The 23369-nt window shown below is 42.6% G+C and overlaps 1 protein-coding gene across 2 annotated transcripts in view; it reads right to left on the bottom strand.

The window, feature by feature from the left end:
* KIAA1549L (KIAA1549 like) overlaps positions 1-23369 on the bottom strand; it is a 280028-nt gene that overhangs the window by 37782 nt on the left and 218877 nt on the right. For both annotated transcript variants that reach the window (XM_036891807.2, XM_036891810.2), the window contains exons 13-16: positions 20027-20154; positions 13290-13468; positions 8801-9018; positions 2801-2930 (exon numbers count right to left, since the gene is read on the bottom strand). In XM_036891807.2, coding sequence (XP_036747702.2) covers positions 2801-2930; positions 8801-9018; positions 13290-13468; positions 20027-20154 — 655 coding nt within the window. The remainder of the gene's footprint in view (positions 1-2800; positions 2931-8800; positions 9019-13289; positions 13469-20026; positions 20155-23369) is intronic.

The following is a 23369-nucleotide window of genomic DNA, read 5'->3' as shown; positions in this document are numbered from 1 at the left end:
TTCTTCTAAAGCAGATGCTGCCTCCTAGAGAATTACTACCCAAGTAAGCCATAGTTACTGCCAGGAGTGTGTTGCAGCCCTTAGCTGTTAGGATGACCAAGAGGTTGAGAACTGTTGCTGCAAAACACAGTGATTCCCAAACCCATTGGAGCTCAGGGTCTCTCTTCTGCAGGCCCTAACACCTACTGCTCCACAGAAAAAATCTGAAACAATCCCGGCTGCTCTCAGTTCTGGTACTAGGATTTCCCTGTGGAGCGTGTGATTGTTTGCTTATTTATTTATTCCTTTATTTTTACATGCAAGCTTTTCTGTTGGGACTCTAAAGCATTTTTGAAAAATTCACAATTAAATCAGTCTCCCAGTGCTTTGTTTCTACCATGTCAAGGAGCAGGTCCCCCCTGGTGTGTCTTTAATCTGGCAAAAATGACTGGAAATTTTGGCCTGGCTCCAAGATCCCCAGACCCAGTAGGAAGAATGACATGTTTCCAACTGAATGACCTGTTCACTGCTGAGCTAGTGGTTTCTTTTGCCAGGAGTACCTTGGCATTTTTGGAAAATCAAGAGTTCAGAAAACTGAATGCATAGGTAAAAATGATGACTCTCTTCTTATTCTACTTTATCTCTTGGTCCATTTTTTTGCTTGTGTGAGTTATCCATGTAAGAATTCTTGTGAGGCCTGTTATCTAGCCTCTTTAAGAGATCAGAAATATAGAACATGTTATGTGAAGACAGATATAACATGCAGTGGTTGTACATGGAAGCCGTATTGCATGGTGGTTAAGGGGATGGACTCTGGAGTTGGGTAGGCAAATTATGTAACTGCTCTGTGTCTTGGTTTCCTTATTTATACAATGGGCATAATGTGAGTACCCATCTGACTGGTGACTGTGCAAATTCAATTAAATACATAAAAAGACTAGATTAGGGCCTGGTCTGTGTGCACAGTCAGTCGTGATAGCTGCTTTTCATATGATTAGAATAAAAGGCACAGGAGAAGATAAAGTACAGGAGGTAATTTCATTCTTACAGCCAAGCGTCTGAGTTCTTAAAATTATTCCCTAGATGGTTATTTTCTCTTAAGGAAACTTCTATTTGCTTATGCTTTTGAGATCACATGTGCTTCTGAAAGAAATGTATATATTTTTATAACTTAGAATGCAGTGGGCTTCCCCTAAAGTAATCTGCAAGTGGAATATTTATACACGTTTGCGAGGGGCAAACAACTTCCTTTCAAAATTCTCTCTCTCCTTCTATTGTTCTAGGCAATTTACTAACACGATATTCCAAAAGTATGGAGTAGTTTAGCGAGTCACGCACACTGGTTAAAAAAAATCTGCAATGTTCTCTTTTCAAGACTAATAAGGAAGCCTCTGGCCTGTTTCCTCAAACTCCAAAAATATCTGTGCCTAGAATCTCACAAGAAACCTCTTAATATCAATCATGAAATAAATTAAGAATCCTATCATACCTCAGGTGTGCCTGAGCAGAAGAAAAAGTTCCTCAACTACAAGCATCCTGGAAAACTAGTCACTGTGGGGAGGGAGAGATGAAACAGAAAGCTCAAGGCCTGATTTTTAACCACAGGCTGATTATCAAATTGTTGACTGAGTTTGGTTTAAGAAATATTTTTATGAGGAGAAAAATTAATGTTGACTAATTTCATCTGGAGGGAAAAAAAGATTTGCCCAAAGCATCTGGAATTTTATAAAACTAAAACTATCCAGTTGTTTTACATGAAAAAGGATAAAAGGAAATAAGAGATAAGGGTATTACCACCACCACAAGCATCAAGTTTAAATGTAAGGAAGGTAATTACAAATTCAAATTAGGTAGAGTATCTTTGTTTTTATTGGACTATTAAAAAAATCCCATTTTAAGCTTTTGTGGCAAACAATGACCAATCCAGAGGGGGGAAAAAAATCTTCTTGCCTTCAAATTAGTGTGTTATATTTAAGAAATTGAATGTCATTTTCAAATTACAGCCTCAAAAATTCTAACAAGACTTTATCCAGATGTACTGGAATCGTAACTCTTATTACAGGACATTCTTTATTTGTAATTAGAGAAATATTTTAGGAGAATGGGAAAAAAACGTTTTTTGTAAAACCTAAGAGCACATTCAAGACCATTTGACCTTCAGGGGCAGGGTAATGTTATGGACCATCTCAGCACAATACGTTCATGTGAGCTAATGGGAGCAACTATGTGTGACAGTACGGAAGACAGCTTGATCGGAAACACCAAATTGTAACTCATCTGGTGAGGTTTGATGGCAACAGAAAATTTTTTTTCAGTCTGGAGACATCACTGCCCATAAGCATGTGTTTCATTACATGAAATCAACAAATCCCTCTGTTGGACATCTCATTGTTTCCGTGGCATATTGAGTTATGAAATCAGGAAAAGATCCAACTTCTCAACATTGCTATGGGTTAAAAGAAGCCTGTGGGTAAATGAATTCTAACCCTCAGTCCTGGTTCCCCCTGAGTTTCTAAGGACAGAAGAAAAAAAAAAAATTAAGGACATTTAGAATCACCATTAGGTTTGAGGTCAATATTGGACTACTCATAAAATGGTTGAATTTAGAAATGGAGATCCTTTTAGCAATAATTTGTTAATCTGACACATTCCCAGTAGTCTTACTTTGCAAAACAGGTCATAAGAATAATAAAATAGACATTTTAGAGCATTTATGAATTCTACAAATAAATGGTAAAGTGAAACATTGTGGAATGGTCTATCCCCTTTGCTTTCAGGAGAAAGTAAAACTCGTATTTACTTCGGCCCACCAGAGACTTACGTCGTATCCACTGTTACGGATGCCACGCCGCGGTCGCTCTCGAGTCACCAGCAGGTCCATCTCTGTTTCTCCCGGACTTGGGCTGTTCAGAGACTGCCGGCTTCGGTAGACAGAGTTCTTTATCTGTTGCCTGAAGAAAATTCAACAACTGTTATGATGCAGCAAATGCCCTGACAGATGGAATTCTCCACTGATCCAAACTACAGGCAACCAATGAAGGGTCTGGATTTGCCTCACAAATCTCAGAATTGATGTATTTGTTCTTCAGCCATCAGGGGCCATAGAAATAGTGGAATAAAGATTTTTTTTTCCAGATGCTGTAACCCAATTGGCTGAATTGTAAATACTCTTTCATATGGAAACAAGGTAACTGTGATCACTTGCAACACTACAACCTCATCTAAAATTCTGCTGATGACAAGGCCACCAACTCTCCCTTGACCCTTGGGACAGCTGTCACTGGAAGAACAAACTTGTTTCTGTTGATTTTGTTGACTCAGCAGCCTCCTGTTCTTTTACTTTCAATTTCACATGCAGCCTTCCAAGAGGTGTTAATAAAGCCCTGTGGCTAATGGGCTGCTTAATATTGTGACTGTTGATAGATTTTCTTTTCTACTTTCACCACAGAGGATTCCCTTCTGGGCTAAAGAGCCATAAGCTGAGAGGCAATTTGGGGCTCATCCATCCATCCATCCATCCATCATTTCCTGGCCTACTATGGGTCCAGCACTGTGGAAGATGCCAACGATCCACAGCGAGGGGGACTGACATGGCCCTGCTCTCCTGAAGCTTACATTGTAGTGAGACAGACACGCTGACTCGCATGGTGATTTCAGAGAGTGGTAAGTGCTATTAAGAAAAACAAGACGTGACAGAGGGTGACTAGGATGGGGAATGATTAGATAGGATGGTTGGGGAAGGCCTCTCTGGAGAGGTGACATTCCCACAAATCTAAATAGAGCCAGCCACACACCAATTCGGGCAAGAGCATTTCAGGCCCAGGAAGCAGCATGCTGAGAGGCTCCACTTAGCTCCTTCAGGAAATGAGCTCTTCTTTTTCCACCAGAGGCAGCTTTTAGAGTGGGGAGTAAAGTTCAGTGGGACAGAGTGACAAAGGTGGCTATTTCCCCTCATCCAACAGCAGGTTGCTCTCTCTAAATAACTTGCATTTCAGAGCATCTATCTTCAGAGAACTCTCCAACACTTCCTATTTTATGTCTCGGTTCTCAGATTCTGTCCGTTCATGGGTTGAAGGTGAAGAGGTTGCATTCATTCCCAGTGACTATGTGGGAAGCCAGAAACCTGGCAGGCATACATACCTTTTCTTGATCATACACCCAGTTAGTCACAGCATGACAGTCACATGCTGTTAGTCTAGAACAGATTTTAGAACCCCCAAGCAAAACTGACCTTGCAGTTAGCCTAGAGATGATAATAAAAACAGATTCTTTTAGACCTAACCCCTCACTTTGAGGAGCTTATACCTGTTTAGAGAGCATCTGTGCCTCCGTTAGCCTGATACCATGATAGCCTTCTTTGGTAAGAGCACTATGATGTTCTTTGGGGGCTACCCTTCCTCCAGGAGTTAGGCGTGACCCAGGCTGGATGATCACAGCATCACATCCTCATGGCCATGATGACTGGGTTTGTGGGGGGCACATAAGTTGGTCCAGTGACACTGAGTCCCAGAGCATTTGCAACAGCAACGAGGAAAGAGGTACTCTCCTGCCACTGAGGTTTCCAAGGAGGTAGATATAATCCTGAATGCTGGCAGCCAATTTGCCCCTATGAGGTTAAGAGCCTGACTGAAAGGAGCCAGTAAAGAGTGAAGAGAGAACAAAATTAATATGGGAGACACTGTATGGCCCTTTGGATCCAGTCGTGCCTGAAGCCTTGACCTTTCAATAATGCTCGATGATAAATTCCCTTTTTATTTAACCATATAATTCTGGATTTCCATCAGTTGCAAGCAGAAGAATCCTGACAGGAGCTCACACCTAATATTTAAGCTGTGCCCTACAGTTATCTCAATTAGAGGCTTCCTTTAGGAATGGAGCACAACCTTGTGAAACAGAATCTGTTCTGAGTGATTCACCCTTCAGGGAAGCCCCAAAGAATTCTCATCCTTGACCTAATTACAAGTCATTTTTTGAAAAAGCAGACTTTGTAACTGTCCTGAGATTGCCAATTAGCCCAGTTAGAAAAGATTTACTAATAAGGATGGTGGGGAAGTAAATACTAGGATTAGCAATAGACATTTAAGTAGGTTTTTTGACAGTATTAGAAATACAATAGTGAGATTATGTAAGCCCTTTAGAGAGCTATGAACCATGAATGTGGGTGAGGACTCAGACGCTGGAGTGCACTCCAGTCTCCTTTTCCAATGTTCAATCAAAGACAATGTTCCATTATGATGCACATAAAAGGCTGATATTTAACGTGAATCTCAACTGACCAAACCACTAATGTGCTGCTAGTGTGTGAGCAACTGCTTAGAAATGCATGAAGCTCTCAGATAGAGGTATTATTTTAATCAAATAGAGTTACATTACGTATATTCATTTCTTGTTGGTACTTTGCTCTATTTTCTTAAACATTAATTTTGCAACTTGCAAACTTGAGAAGTAAGTTTTTTACCTCTGAAAATATTGCTAGGTGGATAATAATAAATTTTATTTGGATTCTCAGGGGCTTTTTAGTACTCTAATTTAAGAAAGTAGTTCCCAAACTGTGTTCTATGGAATCCTAGGGTTCCATAAAGATGGAACGGAACCACTGAGTGAGTTGGGGGGAGGTGAGGTGGGAGGCTCAGTTTCCATCAGAGCAACTCTGTCTTTATATATTTTTACCTTGGTTGAGTTCCCTTAGAAGCATTCTTCATGATGACTGGAATGTCACTGGTTTACTTGGGAGAGGTTCCAGGAAGCACAAGCCAGGAAGTGTAAAAATGAGAGGGAAAGGAAGCAGCCCTCTAAAGAGTATGATATAGGGCAGATTCATATATCAGGCTACTGGGACTCAAACTCACTGGAGAAGTATGGGAGACAGTTGTTTCAAAATATAGATTTTATTTTATTCAGGTATGGCAAAACCAATAGATCAGGAGACAACTTCTCTTGAAAGACAGCTTATTATACTCACAGATCCCAAAAGGAAGGGGCATGCCACGCCATGGGGGGACACACAGGGAAGCACCAGGGTCAGTCACAGGCCGGTGCGAGTGAGGGAAAAATGTGGCCAGGAGCTTTACTGTGGTTTCCAGGGGAAGGACCAGGCAAGACAGGGTAAACAGGCTTAGGATGGGGTCATTTGAATCACTTGAGCAGCCTGTGTGTGGGGCATGGGGCTCTCCTTAGTTGTTTGGTACCTGCCCTCTGGTGGTCAGGGCAGGGGAATCAGGGAGCCCAGAGGGTGACAGCCTGATGTAAAGGAAGTGATTGGGCCCCAGACTGGCTTGTTTGGTTTGTATATGAAAGGTGCCCTTGCAGATGAGCCCTTTAGTATCTGTAGGAATTGTAGATAGCCTAGGAGGGGCAGGTCCTCTGGGGTCAGCAAGGCCCCAGACGTCAAATTATCAAATACAGAAACTAGAAAATGTGGTTATTACAACAGTGTAGCACACACCTCAGAGTCCTCTGCCAGGGATATTTATATCAGTTTCCAGAGCTCATTAAGTGCCTGATGCTCTGGTTGGGCTGCTGAGAAAAAGCCCTTAAGTTGAGAGTCACAGACGCTCGTGGTAAGTAGGATGCTGCGGCCCTGTACAGGAGCAGTGGGAGCCAAGAGAACAGACAAGGGCCTCTGACAGCATCTGCCTCAGTTGTTAAGTTACATGCTTTGTGTCTCCAGTTAAGGGTTTATAATGTAAAAATGGGGGTGTTCTTCAGACTTTAAAGAAAAGGTTGTGAACACGCTTCTGAAACATATAGGGATGTGTCAACATTTGGAATCTAAACTTTGTCTTTGATGTGACTTACTTTAGGTGTCAGGGTAAAACTCTGGTTCCTGATGCTACCTCTGGACTAGAGAATGATTCCCTTGCTTGTACCTTGCAGGGGCTAGACGCTGGCGAGCAGAACCTCCAGGGAGTGGAACTGTGAACAGCGTTAACAACTAACTCTAACCTGTGATGACAGACAACACACAGTAGGCAGCCTCCAGGGTCAACACCAGAGTGTGGCAAGGATAACACCGGGAGCTCACTGAGTCCCTGTCACTCTCTTTTCTTCTGTTAATCCTTCCCTCTCCATCTCTTGCTTAGGTCATTTCCACTTCGACCCCCACCTCACCCAATTTGTGATCACCTGCATTCTTTCCTTAACAAGTCGAAAAAACTTTTAACATTATTTTTGGTGCTTTAGAGTCATTCAATCATTTTTTCAATAGACACTTACTAAGAATTGACTACACACTCAGAGTACCAGCTGGCTACCAGAGGGCCTTAAGGGTCTGGGCTGGACTTTCGCTGTGCAGTAGAGATGCATTTCTGCAGAAAAAAGTTTGTTCATTCTCCTTATGAAAAGCCTCAGCAGAAATTTTTATTTATTTCTCAAAATAACTTCCGAGCTCAGATCCTTTTATTTGCATATGATATTCTATTCATTTTCTAAGGGTCAGCAGGAAACCTGGGAGAAACAACTCCCTGCCCCAGTCTATTAAAGACTGCTGAAGCAGAATGTCCCAAAGCGGAAAGGAGCCACCAGGCTCCCTGCAAAAGCCGTACTTTTTCTTCTCTTTTCTCTCCAGTTATCAACACAGTGACATATGTATGATAATCCCTTTCACAGTGTGATTTTTTAATTTTAGATCAATAGCTTTCCATACCCATCAAGCCTAATTATTAACACTAGCTTAGAATTCCCTCTTCTCTTTATTGAAAACAAATTACGTCAATTCCATTTATAAAACTTAGTCACACCTCCCAGCTTGATTGTGTGGCTTCCATCCAAGCCTGTCACATAGTCATATTTGCTTTTAATAAATACCCACTCAGGCCAGGACTGTCCTGTCTCTCCCAGTCTGTGGAGGGTGCGCCTGCCAAGGCAGAGAGCTGGCATGCTCAAAGCCAAGGGGCTGTCACCAAGGACAATGTGCATTTGAAAGAGATGGTCTCAAATCAGGAACATGCTTCTGAGGAAGGGCTGGGGTGGGGAGGAAAAGGAGAAAGGGAATTATGTTTAGCTTTGCTAGCTTCTACCCATTCACCCAGTAGGTGAGGTCACGCTGGGCTTAGTTAGCAACTCTTGGAATGATGCCAATTCAAACCACTGGGCCTGACGCTTCTGCACTAGGCCAGGCCCCCTTTCATACTCACTTGTGAGTAACAGACCTTTGGGGTGGTTTTCTTTCTTTTCCATCAGACCCTAAGTGCCACAAAAGCAGTGACTGGACTGTCTTGTCCACCATAAAGTGTTGAATAAGTTGACTGAATGAATGAATGAGAAAGAACACGTATGACCTTGATAGCCTCCAGCATCTTGCCTTGTGCCTAACACATAGTAAGTGACAATAAATGTAGAATAAATGAACAAATCTATGGATTAAAAAGATGAACCCAGCACAGAACTCTGAGTAGCTGTGTGGTTAAGTACTTACTGAAGCTGAATGAAAAGGTGAGGTGTGAAATTTTCTTTTCTTATGCAAGAGCCACTGAAATAATTGAAAAATACAATGTCCCTTGATCTGGAAGTTGCATAACCAGTTAGATGATAATTATAACTTCACCCAGCTCTAAAACAGCTATTTGAAAATATCATTAATCTAAAGGACTATTATGGTCGTTTGCCCAAGTATTTTTTCAGTGACTTCACTTTTATTCTCTTCCGGATTCATTATAGAGCACCAGCTTGCATGGATCAGCATGGTCCAGATCAGCAGCCTATAATGATCACAATCCTAAGGTAACAGGTCAAGGGACCTGGATTGCATTGCTCAAAGCACCCTTTAACCTCATCCCACAAATGGCACAGAGACCATCAAAGAATTCTTTAGAGACTGCACCTGTTTTTAGACTCGGTGAATGGGGCACAGAGTTCTGGGGCTGGATCCAAAACGTGCTCAATTTCTTTTTGGGCTTTTTCATAAATCTTTTTTCTTTCTGTCTGAGCTTTGTTCGTCTCCACTGGGGGAAAGTCGTAATAGCCCTTCCTCTTGGCTTTGAGGCGCAGCTTGTTCCGATAGTGCTCGATGTCTGACTTCTGCTTCAGGGCTTTGTTCACCTGGGGAGAGAGAGATTCTTAGGGCCACACCTGCCCAGGCAGGGCCAATGGGTGGGACGCTTGCATTAGAGGATCACAACTCTTGGAAGAGCTGTCCTAGGCTTCGCCTAGTCCTTTGAGCCACACAGACCCACCTGTGTCCCATTCTAAGACCAGTCCACGCCAGTGGGCCACAGATAATGTGGAGCCTTGCACTCACTTAAGTCACCTGAGACCTTCCATCAGGGTCTCCTTCTTCTTTGTCTCCCACAGAGTCTGCTCCACCCTAGGCCTGACTCCATGCCTTTAGCTTCGTGGTGCAGGCCTTAATCCCGCCTAAACCCTTCTGGTTCCCTTGCGTGGGAGCCTCTGTCTTGGCAGTCCCGCCCTGACTCTAGTGCTAGCCCTGAGGAACCCAGGGGCTTCCCGGACCATTTAGCTGGTGGACCAGCTGGATAAGACAGCTGGTTTACGAGTAGGTTGAGTTGGGAAGAACAGGGTCGGGAGGGGAGCAGGTATCTGCTTCCTGAGGTCTCCCCACTCTATCAACTTGCATTTGAGAGCTTCTTTTCGTCAATCTTTACTTTTCTTGAGAGTCAGGTAATTTTGAAGTTACTAGTGGCAACCAGTTCCTGCTGTATAGGGCAATACCAGTCTGGTCTTACAGAAAGGAACGTGGCCGACATACCTTCTGACCTGTCAAAGATCCCAAGCAGATGATTATGCTAAATAAATAACAAATGATGGGGAAGTTACACCCATGAATGGAGCTGACTGGTGAAATCTGTCTGAAACTTACTGGATGATATAGAGAACCATTAGCGCTGTTTGTAATCAGACTTAACTATATTAATATAGCCATGTACAGTGTTGTTACTATGTTTTAGTTAAAATAATTTTTAAAAGTATTTCATATAATTCATATGAGGAAAATTTACCCAGTGGTAAATTTTATATATCAACCTATATAGCATGAGGCCCAAGGTTCACTAACACAAGGATACATCTTAGATGTTTTATTTTTACAGCATTTGAACATAAACTGGGTAACATAATTTTTCTAACTTTTGCAAAGAGCTCCCCAACCTGGGCCCTAATGATATTTTCAGGCTGGTAGCGTTATGTAAGTCTTAATTGTTCCCTCATTCTGCTTGCACTGAGAAAACTAGGAAAGAGAAGAAGCTGGTATGACATCCTCTGAGCCAGAAATCCCATTTCTGGAATTTCTCCTAAAGCAGCATTCCAAAAGAGGTTCAAAGTCAGAGATGACGTTACCAGCACCAGTAATCACACATATCAGTATCAGGTATGGCCTGGTATGATGCCCCGAGGTATGCCAATATGCATAACCTCAGTCCAATCATAAGAAAACATCAGACAAACCCAAAGTGGGGGGCTTTTTGCATAAAAACTGGTCAGTACTCTTCAAAACTGCAATGGTCATGAAAGACAAAGAATGAATACACAGAATGAGGGTCTGTCCCAGGCTGAAGGAGACTGAGGAGACAACTAAATGCCATGTGGGATCCTGGGCTGGGCCCAGGCAGGAAAAGGACATTAGTGGGAAAATCAGTGATAAGCAAATGAGGTCTGTATTAGTCAATCATATAGTATCAGTGTTAATTTCCTGGGTTTGACAATTATGCTATGGTTATTATGTAAGATGTTAACATTAGGGGTAAAGAATGTATAGGAACTCTCTGCACTATTATAGCAACTTTTTTGTACATCAAATTATTTCAAAATAAAAAGGTTTTAAAACTCATAAGTGAAATTATTCATTGTAGTGTTATTTATAATAACCAAAACCAAAGCTAAAACCAAAAAAATAGCTGGAAGGTTTGAACAATGGAGAGCAGCTTTCCAGTCAATGGCATACCTACTCAACTAGGTCATTAACAATGATCATCAGAAAGACAATAGCAACATAGTAATGCTTAAGATACAAAATATAGTTGTCTGTATATGATGAGATTCTAAAATATATATGAATTTGATCAAAAGCTTGAAGAGAAGGTGCAAAAAATGAAAGCAGGATATGATAGAGTGGTAAAATTATAGTGATTTTTTCCTCTTATTTTCTGAACTTTCTATGCTGTTAGTATGTTTACTGCAAAGTAATCTTCAAGGGGATTACCTGTAATTTGTAAAAGGAAAATGTATAGTATTGGGGCTGTGGTTTCTTCATTTAAACAAGGTAACCATAAGAGAAGAAGGAAGAAAATTCTAAGACAGTCTATCTGAAAGATAAGGCAGCACATTACAGAGAACAGTTCAGTGTTCTTTTCTAACCTAAATGCCAGCAAGGTACATTGCTTAACTACCAAAATGTAACAACATCCATTTCTGGACAGAGAAAATGCTTATCTATTCTCCTTCTGTGACAGGATAATGGGCCTGGCAGAAAAAGGGAGTGCTATGTTGAATTTAGCCAAGGTGTGGAATCTTTCCCTGTAACATTGACATCACTAAAGTGGGATGAAAAGATCCCAGGCATGGTGGCCATTACCTGGGTCCATGCCGGGCAAGGGTCCTAATCAAGAGCAGTTAACCAGAGCATTAGTGGCAAAGGCCTCTCATCACTGGGCTTGCATGTCTGGTGGCAGAACTGTGCCTAAGGAAAGACTCAGTGGGTGTTACTGGCTTTGAGAAGACATACATGTTCCCAGATTATAGAGCCAGGGAGCAGGAAGTACATGATCAATGAATTCTTCTTCATTAGCTGACTCACCAATAATGATAATGATAATAACAGTAACATAATGTACTTACTGTGTGCTAGGCACTATACTGAGTGCTTTACATATTAACTCCTTTGATCCTCACAATAGCCCCATTTTATAGAGGGAAGTACCAAGGCACAGAGAAATGAAATGACCTGCCTGAGATCATACAAATAGTAAGTAGGAGAGCTGGGATTCAAATCCTCGCAGCATAGCTTGAGAGTCCATACTCTTTTAAGCACAATGCTCTTTCATCCATGGTAAGTCAAAGAGAGGGCAGGAGCCCTGGACAGTCAGAGGACCTGACATCATAGCTGTCACAGTAACCTGCAGTGTGACTTTGAGCAAGCTGCTTGACTCCTCTGGCTCCAGTTTCTCTAAGAATGAGCAGTCTGGCACAGAAACGCTCTATAAGCATACAACCAGTTAGGTTCTTTTTACAAGTTGAGGGACCTCAAACTATCACATGTTTGGGTCAGTTCCATCTTTCTGTCCAGAAGGCAAGAGGAGCTTCCTGAATCAGGTTTGTGAAAGGCTTCTATATGTGGCCGGGGTGGGGAAGCGAACACAAGCCTCCGGTGCACGTGCTCACAGTGCCAGGGTATACAGCGCTGCGGCCTGATCCTTGAGGTCTGGTGGGAAAAAGACTTTGAAACTTTGGAAATCTCCCACCCACTGCAGGTAACAATTGCATAGTATAAACAAATGAAGTGAACAGCCAATACCACAGCTTGACAAGAAAGCAAAGCAAAAGTAGGAATGTGTGTGCACACATGTAAACGTTCACAAGCAGCTTCCATAGGCATGTTCTTAGAGGTTCATAACATCCTCAGCCCACGGCTGTTCTACTGCAGAAGATGGAGGAAGGGCAAAGAGTTTTCACCTGCCTTGTTCTCTTGCTCTCCCCTGAACTGCCTACACCTACCCACCTGCCTACTGACCTCTCCACCCATCCATCTACCTGTTTTCCTTTGGTGAAATCATCATTCTCCAGAGTATGTCACAAACGTTTTTCAGACTCTTAGGAAAGTTGGTTACCGTCATGACATCCATGGATATCCTCCTGGAAGCAGGCAAAGTGTGGTTTCAAGCTTGCTTAATGGAGTGAAAGTCATATCAAAGCCTATATATTGGGCCACATCCCTGTCCATATGGCATTATCCCAGTTTCCTCTGGAGAGGGGTGATTCAAGCCCCTCCCATCCCTGTTACAACTGACATCCCATAATGAACAGTTTAGGAATGCTATCAAAAAAGGCAGAAGGTGCTCTGTGTGTGTGTAAGACTGTGGGAAAGAACTTCTGATGCTTCTCTTTGTAACTGCAGTTTTTTAAAAGTCCCCTCCCTCTGGGCTTTGTAATGGAGGCAGAAAATGCTCGAAAAACACCACCCAATAAACTCATCTGACGTGGCTTGTGCCCTGCTTCATTCTGCTGAGACCTGTGCATGTGGAGGTAAAAACGACCGATAAAGCCCTATACACCTGGACGCAAGCTGTCCCCAGTGTTGCCAGGCCTGGTTCACGGAGCATGGCTGCACCGGTCTCTGGCTCCGGGTGCCCAGTGCTCACCTCACCGTTGAGGACCGTGGGCTCCTGGCTCCGGTCCGAGGTAGGCTGCACCATGGGGAGGGCGGTGGGTTTCATGGCGATGAGCTGCACGGATCCAGATGACGTGTCGAAGGGGTCAGCAGCCGCCTTGCCAGAGCTGTCAAAAAGAACCGCTCCTTCCTCTTCATCACTCACCGGCACTGAAGCACAACATAAACACATTAATTTTATGTGTAAGAGAACCGCGTGATCTTGGGGCAACTTATGTAAGGCTCACAGCCTAAGGACCTCAGGAGCAAGAGCTTCTGGTTCTGCACCAAGGGCTTACTGTGGGTAGATTTCTCTAAGATTTCAGATCTACACTATTCATCCCTCCACTGCATTATCAATGGGTAGGAAAGAAAAAAGTAAACATTTTCTCTATGTTTAAGTTGGAGATGGGAAAAGTGCCATTTGGCCAAGCCTGGCAACTATTCTTAAAATATGACAATCAGGAGACTAACTATAGACAGGTCAGTCTCAGCCACCAAAGCTACCCATCTTTGCAGAGTCAAGGTAATGAGTCTTCCCTGGCCAACCAGCCACAGTAACAGCTGCTGACACTTGCATTTTTTTCTTTCTAAAGGCTGCTTCTCCATTGATTTGGGTTTTGGTTTCTTTCCTTTGCTGAAAACATAAGGAAGCTAAGAAATAACTGACAGAAGAACTAATTTAAAGCTGCAGACGACTCCCCTAATTAAATGGTGTGGATCCTACCTCCACTCTGTGCAATTACTTTTCCCCTCTGACAGATAATTTTGCTGTGATGGCTGAAAGACACCAGTCTGCCCCATGCTCCATAACTAAGCTGACAGAGGAGTCCCAGGGCCAGGGCTGTCTTGCTGATTTACTTGATCTCAAGCATGTTCCCATTAAGTAACTACAAGGACAACAGTGTACTGAGCATGGCTTGGCAAGAGATAAATTAAGCCTGTTCACACAACTAAACCAATAGGCAATTTAGGAGCAAAATAGGTGTTATATAAAATAGGAATGTAATAGAAGTGGATTCATCTTCTCTTGTCTGCTCAAGAGACTGGGATGTTATTTAAATTATTGAGAAACACATAGTTTGTATCATTCTGTCACTTATAACCACAGAAGATTTGTCAAATTAAACTGAGCAAATTGTTATTTTACAATGTGCCTGAAACACCTCAGAGTCTAACAGTGGGGCTGTAATTGGAGTATTTTTTGCTTCTGTGGACACATAAGCAGGCTACCAAGCTGTCAAAATGACAGAGTAAAATATCTATTCACATGTGTTACTAGATGCATGTATCTTTTTAGAGTGGAGTTTTGCTGGGCAACTCTTGCCTGGACACTATTATCTCCCACCTGGATAACTGCTATGAAAGCCATCTACAGAAGCCAGCCTCTGAGCTGGCGCCTGGTAATTCTCATGCCTCCTGATATTCACAGCCATGATGAACAGGACTGACCTATCAATAGGAAATTGCAGAAATGACAGCGTGTTACTTCCAAGGCTGGGCCATAAAAACACACTGTGGCTTCTGCATTGCTCTCTCTTGGATCACTTACTCTGGGGAAAGCCAGCTACCACGTTATGAGGACACTCAGGCAGCCCCGTGGAGAGATCCATGTGGCAAAAAACCGAGCCTCCCGCCAATGGCTGTGTGAGTAAGCCATTTGTAAGTGGGCTCTGCAGGCCCAGTCAAGCCTTTCCATGACTATGGCCTCGGCCAGCATCTTAGCTGTGACCTCATGAGATACTCTGAGCCAAAACCACCCAATTAAGCCATGCCTGAATTCCTGACCCACAGACATCCCGTGAGATTAATGACTGCAGATTATCCTTGTTGGCTGATAGATACTGGGGTAACTGGTTACACAGTGATAACTAACTAATCCACCTTCTAAACAACTGCCCTTCTCCCTTCCACTCTTGTCCTCCTGCCTCTAAAATACATGCTTCACCAGCAGCCAGGATGAATTATCCTCTCAAAAGGCAACCAGATCACCGCACTCCTCTAAGGGAAAGACTAAAATTTCCTGACTTGGAAAAGAAGGTGTTGTTAGTACCTGCAGAACAGGTACACATACAGAAGTTAAAGTCACACTGTCACTCGACCGTTCAGAGGGTAAAGAAATGGTACTTGGCACTTTTATTGCTTCTGCACTGTGACCCCCTCACTCCCCACCCTATGGCCAGGATGAGGGGAGAGCATAACCATAATAGGAGAGAAAAAGGATACCCTGGGAATTATGCATACTACAGTTCTTTTTCATCCTCACTCTCAAAAAAGTCATATTCAGATTTGCACAATAATCCCCCAAGATTTAAGAAAAAATTAATTAGTTATCCTCCCCCCAAAAAGACTCTATGGAAAAACGCATTAAATATTGATACATTGAAATGTTGTATGTGTACAGCAGGTTCATAGGAATATTTAATGCATAATTAGTCCCTAAAGAAAAAGGCATAGGAAAATGCTAAAGGAAAGAGCCATATGTACACTGAGCAAGTGCCTAGATACCACCATATCATCACAGTAAATGCCACCCAAGCACCTTCTCAGATCTAGTGGAGTCTTGTTTGCATTGTTGGTCTTAACTTCGGTAAGTTAGTCTAAAAAGGAGATGTCATTCCTTCGTGTTTGAATTGATGTGGGGGCATTCCTCCCATTTGAGGCAGAAAACATTCTTAATTAAAGAATGCACTTTCTGGAATTTTCATTAAAGCTCAGAGACAAATAACATATAACTAGCATCAAAGTCTCTGGTGTTATCAGGTGATGAGCAAGTCTTCACCTCACTGGGAAAGCAAAGAAAGAATAAAAAATGAAATTGTTTATGAGCTAATATGTCTGGACAAACCCTCGAGGGCCCCTGCTAAGAAAGTAGTAATTCATCCTCCAAACTCTGAACAATAGTGCTCTAGAACATTCTCTAAACCAGAGTCCAACTCCTGCCCCACCTGCCTCACAACTATTAGGAGGCAAGGTCTGACTTGATTCTAAGCCCTGGTAATAAAATCTCTAAGTGACTTAAAAGAAGGTGCATACTTAAGGGTTTACAGAGGATTTCCCTCCTAAATGATTAAAGATGCAAATATATGTATGATATACCTTGAACTCATTTCTAACTCTTTCCTAGAAAACATTCTTTGTCAGGTGACACTGGTTTTGGTTCAGAACTTTAAGTGTCTGTATTTAGTTGAGATAATACCAAACTATTTTGCTTTCAAAATCCTAGCTCTCACCACTGTTTTTCCCACTTCCACATAAACATCACCGTGACACCAACTCTGAAACTGCCTTGCAGCTAAAATAACTACTGAGGCCACTGCGCCAAGGACCCATGCCAGCCATGCTGCTCGCAGGATATTGTCTTTTCCTCTTAAAGTTCTTGTTTTCACAAAAGGGGAAAATCAGGAGCTACAAATGCAACAAAGCTGGTGGAAAACAAGAACTGTGTTAGAATGACAGAATGGTACCGTCACATTTATATAACCTTTGTAACACTGACCCCTAGAATGGATACTGCACTGGATAGCAACAATACCTACATATTCCATAGACAAGAACATTCTCAGAGGCCACATTTATACAACAAAGTACTTTCTGCAAGCTGACATGTGATGGAAATACACCTTCTAGCTGTCCCCACAATTCCATTCAATGTTATTTCCTTCCTTCCTTCCTTTGGTTTCATCTTCCAATCTGATAAAAGACACTATTGATTTTTTTGGTGAACTTGAACCTAGTAGTACAATAAAGTGGTGCCCTTTGATAAAGAAGGACAGGTGTTGGTTCCCCCGAAGGCCCATCCTGGAATTCTGATGTGCTTCAGTGTCCTCTGAGTTTTATATTAAATGAGCAGGTTCTATCATTTCTATTTGAAAATTTCATACTGAAATCTAACTGAATGGGGACCTGGGGTGAAACAGAAGGGACCCACCTTGAACATCCATGGGGTTTGCTTCTGGCAAAAATAAAATGCAATGAAGCACTATAAACCTGGATAAAGGATGACTTTTTAATAAAACAAACATTAAAACCTCAACTTGGCACTGTAATGGCATTTTACTCATGTACCCAGCTGCTGTTATTTCTGTAACCTGATGTTTAAATAATCAAAGTGACCTAAGCAGAATAAGGAGGCAGGCAAAGAGGGTGGACACAACAAGAATAGAAGGTAAGCAGGAGCATTTAGAACAGGTCACCAGGCAGGATGGGTAGTGGTGAGGTCTGAACTGACTCTGTTCCTTCCTCTTTCATGGATTAAATGCAGGGGAGGAGGGAAGGCATCATCTTGTAAATGTGATTTACTGACAGGGGGTTCTGTATGTGGGATGTCTTTAAAAAGCAAAAGGACATTTGACCCAGGAATTCCACTCCTTGGAATTTACCCTAAGAATTCAGCAGCCCAGTTTGAAAAAGACAGATGCACCCCTATGTTTATCGCAGCACTATTTACAATAGCCAAGAAATGGGAGCAACCTAAGTATCCATCAGTAGATGAATGGATAAAGAAGATGTGGTACATATACACAATGGAATATTATTCAGCCATAAGAAGAAAACAAATCCTACCATTTGCAACAACATGGATGGAGCTAGAGGATATTATGCTCAGTGAAATAAGCCAGGCAGAGAAAGACAAGTATCAGATGATTTCACTCATCTGTGGAGTATAAGAACAAAGCAAAAACTGAAGGAACAAAACAGCAGCAGACTCACAGAACCCAAGAATGGACTAACAGTTACCAAGGGGAAAGGGACTGGGGAGGGTGGGAGGGAAGAGAGGGATAAGGAGGAAAATGGGGTATTACAATTAGCACACATAATGTAGGGGGGGAACACGGGAAAGGCAGTATATACAGAGAAGACAAGTAATGATTCTATAGCATCTTACTATGCTGATGGACAGTGACTGTAATGGGGTATGTTGGGAAGACTTGATAATGGGGGGAGTCTAGTAACCATAATGTTCAAGTAATTGTACATTAATGATATCAAAATTAAAATATTAACAAAAAAGCAAAAGGACATTGAAGAGTAGGTACAATGACCCCAGTTTATAAAGTAAAACAAAGCAAAACAATAAAAAACAAAGATGTATGTGTTGTCAAAAATATAGTTAAAAAGGTCTGAGAAGGACACACACTGAGTTTATTCAAGGTCATCTGAGGTCCAGGGTGGGTGGTCGGGCATCTGGGGGAAGGTGGACTTTGACTTTTTATATTCCCAGGAAGAATATGAAGGAAGGATGGATGAGCTGGGAGGGAGCAGGCAGGGCGGGGAGGGCGTCTTGGTTAGGAGGCGATGGCAGTCCCAGGGCTTAGTTGAAAGAACCTTCCCCTATGGCTTCAGTCTCCACTGTCTCTGCTGCCCCCTGGCTCCCTCTGCCCATCTCTCTCAGTATCTGGCTCTAGGAAGAAAGAGCAGAAAGTTGCTTGTGGATCCCTCCCTCACAAGTCAGGGCTCCTCTGGCCTTCTGTAAGCTGGCTTAGCAGAAAGCTGATGGGCAGGATTTCTGGGGGTCACAAGTAGTGTAGGTGTTCCAGGAAAACCTGACATGCATACCCTGATTCTGGTGGGGAACACACAATCTCTGTGTTACACTGCATGGGGAATTCAGGAGAAGGAAAAATCCAAGAATCAAACTGGTATGAGAGTTTAAGCAAGTGCTTTACATATGGCTGAAAATGGAAACGGGGACATTTTCCCTGCAGAAGACAAATCCATTGTGTCATTCTTGCTTTTCTTTCTTTTTGGAATATATATATTTGTATTCATCTGAAAACAAAAGAATATTCTGGCACTAGCTTCAAGAGAGAGTCTCTGAGCTGCACTTGATCAAATTCCTGTAAAAGGGAAGCACAGCAATATAGCCTGAGTGCTATATTGTTTGGCTTTTCAACTGGCATTTCCATAGGACTCCACCTACAACCCTCTGAAATCCAAAAGGAATTTTCACTGATCTGAGTGGCAGCACCAGGTATCTGAACCTGGGCTCCAGGTGAGCTAGCATCACACACAGGAGGGCCCAGTGGAGCTGAGGGTCAGATCAAGGTGGGATCAGGAAGAGAGGCCGTACAATGATGTCCACAGCACGGAAAGGTAGCTCTGAAGCTCTGACGACTTATACATATGCCCCAATACCAATCCTTCACAAGGGAGGTCAAAGAGCTGTGTGAGAGAGAAACTGAACTGTTAGGATTCTAGAGAGTAAAGGCAGACACACAGCCTGATTTTTAGGATGATAGATTTGTTACTGTGTGGTTTTTCCTGGGAGAGGTGGATTTGCAAAATCTGGACTCAGTAGCATACACTGAACCCCTGAACTTATTAGAGGACTCAGGGCAAGCAAATGAGGGGAATCGCCAAGATAAGCAGTGTTTCACAGATCTGCCACTCAAGGTTCATATTGCTAGAAATCATGGCGATTCACCCAAGAATGAGAAAAATCCCTAAGCAAACATCTATTCTTTCTGTGTAGGGTTTTACAAGGCACTGCACAATTCCATAAGAGCAGGCATGAGACATAAGAGGGCATGAGATAGAATAATTCAAAGAAGGGGGCAAGGTGATAACCCAAGAGGTAGGTAGGAGACTCCTGGCCTTTGCGGGGCACAACAGAGAAAAGCACCAAGGGTTAAAGACACTGGTGTGTCTGACGTGTGCATGTGTGTGTGTGGGCCAGTGCATATGCCATGGGCTCGGGGGCGGTGCTTGGCAAGGAAGGCTTCTCACCATTTCTTTTCCGTGCCTCCTCCTTTGTCAGCTTCTGCTGTGCCATTACATTCTGGGGTGAGAGCCTCCCCAAGCTGGGCTTCTCTGATTCGTCGCTGCTGACAGAGCCATTCTCACTGGGCGACCTGCTGGAGGTAACCATAGCAACAGGGAGATGGTAAGTTTCGACTAGAGCAGCTTCCTCTCAAGGTTATTTTTTTTGTACTGTTTATGTCTGTCATTCTGGCTTTATCCATAAAGAAGAAATGATACAGGAAAAGCAAGCAAGCAAACAAACCCTGCCCTACAGCATGCGTTAACCTGCTGTTCTGAAGTGCACTTACCAGAGCTTAGCTCTGCAGAGAAGTTCAGTGAGGGCAGCCCTCAGTCCCCATCTCTTTTTAATTAACCCCCAGTGACTGTGGAAATGGTGGTGAGAATGTTTGCTAGTATGCCCTCTTTTTAAAAACAGCACTTTAGATAATGTTGCAGAATGTTTGATTTACATGACATCTTCAGGGACATGCATAAAACACAGCTCTCTTTGGTTATTCCCTTCATAGAATGTACTTAGGCTACTAAAGATTAAGTCACTCCACCATTGAGTTTTTCACTCTGTCACACATATACACACACACACGCATACATGCACATTCTTTAATTACGCTAACTGGTAATCATTTACATTTGAAACTACCAATTTGAGCTATTCATTCCTTCAGGAAATACTTTATGTGCACCAACTCTGTGCTGGGCATTGTGCCAGGTATACTGGTAAATAGACATACTAAGACACCAACCATGCTAAGAGGTCCCCATCAGGATCACCTACTATGTGCCAAGGACTGTGTAGAATACTCTAAAACTGTTAACAGATCGTTATGACAATCCACTGATTTGGGGATTGTCACCCTTGTTTAGCAAGAGAGGAATGTGAAGTTTTTTCCAGGGCAGAGTTGGAAAGTGGTAAATCAGCTCTGGAAGCCAGAGCTCCCCCTGAAGGTAGGGGCCTCCTACACATGCCAGAGCACCTTTCCTTTCCTGTCCCCAACAGTGCCCCAGATGAGGCAGGCCTTCACAGAGGGCGAGTCACTGGGCCTTCTCTCCTCCCCTTGGGGCCTGATGCTGGTGTTCTGGAACTCTGGGGAAATGGGCTCTTGAGAGCCCCTGCTGAGGTTTGTGCTCCCTCAGGCCTCAGATCATGCCCACCTGTGGGTGGGCTGAGCATAAAGCCCAACTGCCTTCCCCTCTGTGGGAGACAATCAGGAGGCAGACATCCAGAAGTTTCATCAAACCTCTTCTGTTGTCAACTGTCCAAATACAGAACCTAATGGCATCTGGCTGCTACAATGGGAAACTGACTGGAATATAATGCAGTGCTTGAGCCGTTATTAAGCAGCTTCTTAAATGGAAGCTGTGTATCCTTGTCCTCCCCCTCCTCCCCCTCCCTTCTCTCTCTTCATCCTCTGGGAATTCAGAATTCTCAGTTCTACATTCTTAAGCGCATGGAAGCACCCTAAAAATGGCCAGTGGAAGCACCTGCTTGCAGCCCTGGCATACTGCAGGATCAGACAAGAGCATTCCAAAGAACACTAGAGCCAAGTGAGATGTTCTTTGCTAAAGTTCCACAGACAAATACAAGTTTGGGAAATGTTGTTTATTATATTCCTACTTTAGATATTCCTAATGCATATTTGCATATTGAAGGATCTGACCAGTCCTGTCATAAAGACATTTGTCTCATTTTGTTTAATCGAGCATCTCTCAGTTTATTTGGCCACAAATCTCTTTCACCATAAAATGGTAACACAAAGAACTCAGTTGGGGAAAATATGGATAAGGCATTAATTTATTGACTATATATTATTTACCCAACAGCTGTTTGCTCACTGAGTGCTGGGTGTGCAGACACACATACACAGAGAAGATATGTGCCCTTGGGCTGTTCCCAGAATCTCATAATTAATGGCACCCTACTCTTCCAACTGGCTTTACTGGGACAAAGAGGCTTTCACTGAATTCACAAAGAAAGGAAAAGGCTCGTGCAACCTACTGTACATCCACAAAATACTTCCTGTAACATTTGCATACACTTTCCCTCATTTGATCCTAAAACAATTTTCTGGCTATTCCTCTCACTCCAAGGAAAGGTGTGAATGAGCACATTTTGGAGAGAAAGCCCAACTCTGCTTTACTCTTTGCACCAGCTTATAGGCTTTGGTTTACATGGAGCCATCAGCTCAAAACTTCTGGTCAAAAGCAGAGAGTGTACTTCATGTGTGTGGGCCCACTCAAATGACTAACATAAATGTTTTTGAAAGCAAGAGTCACCTGTGAGGTTGCAGTTTTAGGCTACTGAATGCAACAGTCCCCAATCTGAGGAAATGGGTGTACATGGAGCCAGGATGGACAGTCATAGGGGTGGCAATTAATCATTTGCTGAACAATTATGGCCAATCACCACACTGAAGTACCCATTGTGAATGGCTGTCCATGTGATGTTGATCCTTGCCCATTAATTCTAGTCATGGACCCCAAAATAGCATCACCAAGAGCTTTGACTAGAGCCAAAGAACCCACAACACCCATTGGTTGTCTGCAAGTGCTGAATACTCAGATTTCAGTTTTAAATAATTTTTAGAAATTGAGATATCTTAATGACCATCAAATACCAGTTTTTCCTTTATTTTTCACTTGCAAAACTTCTGGGACACAGACTGAAAAGTCCTGTGGTGCTCATCTAGCAGGAATGAGGAAACTGATGTGGTGAGATAGGGGCACCCAAAGGTAGATCCACGATGGGTTTGCCCCTGGATGTGGTGTCTTACAATCTTTCCAAATGATCAGACACTCCATGATCAGCTGAATTTGAACAGAGGGAAGGTTTCTCCCATAGCTTTGGCAATGATATAGCCAGCCCTTATAAAATAAAATTTAATTGTTTTGGTAAAGTTATGGAGCAAATACAGAAATAATTTCAGACTGTAGGCATTTTTTAATCTATATTTGTTTCAAAAGCTAATATGTCTTAATAAAAATTGGATATAAGTAATTGAATTTGATTAGCAAGAGTACACTTTATAGATAGGTCATGAGGAAGGCAGTACAGCATGGAGAAGACAAGTAATGATGCTATAGGATCTTACTACACTGATGGACAGTGACTGCAATGGGATATGGGGGGGGGGGAACTTGATAATATTAGTGAATGTTGAAACCACAATGTTGCTCATGTGAAACCTTCACAAGATTGTATATCAATGATACCTTAATTTAAAAAAAAAGAGTAGACTCCTTGTTAATTCAAGAAGAAATGCATGTTTGAAAAAAACCCTTTTTTAAAGAAATCTTTATACAATTTAAA

The sequence above is a fragment of the Manis pentadactyla genome, chromosome 9, assembly GCF_030020395.1.
Source record: "Manis pentadactyla isolate mManPen7 chromosome 9, mManPen7.hap1, whole genome shotgun sequence".
Lineage (NCBI taxonomy): Eukaryota > Metazoa > Chordata > Mammalia > Pholidota > Manidae > Manis > Manis pentadactyla.
Note: the sequence above shows the minus strand (reverse complement) of the source record. Positions and strands in the feature narration are given on the sequence as shown.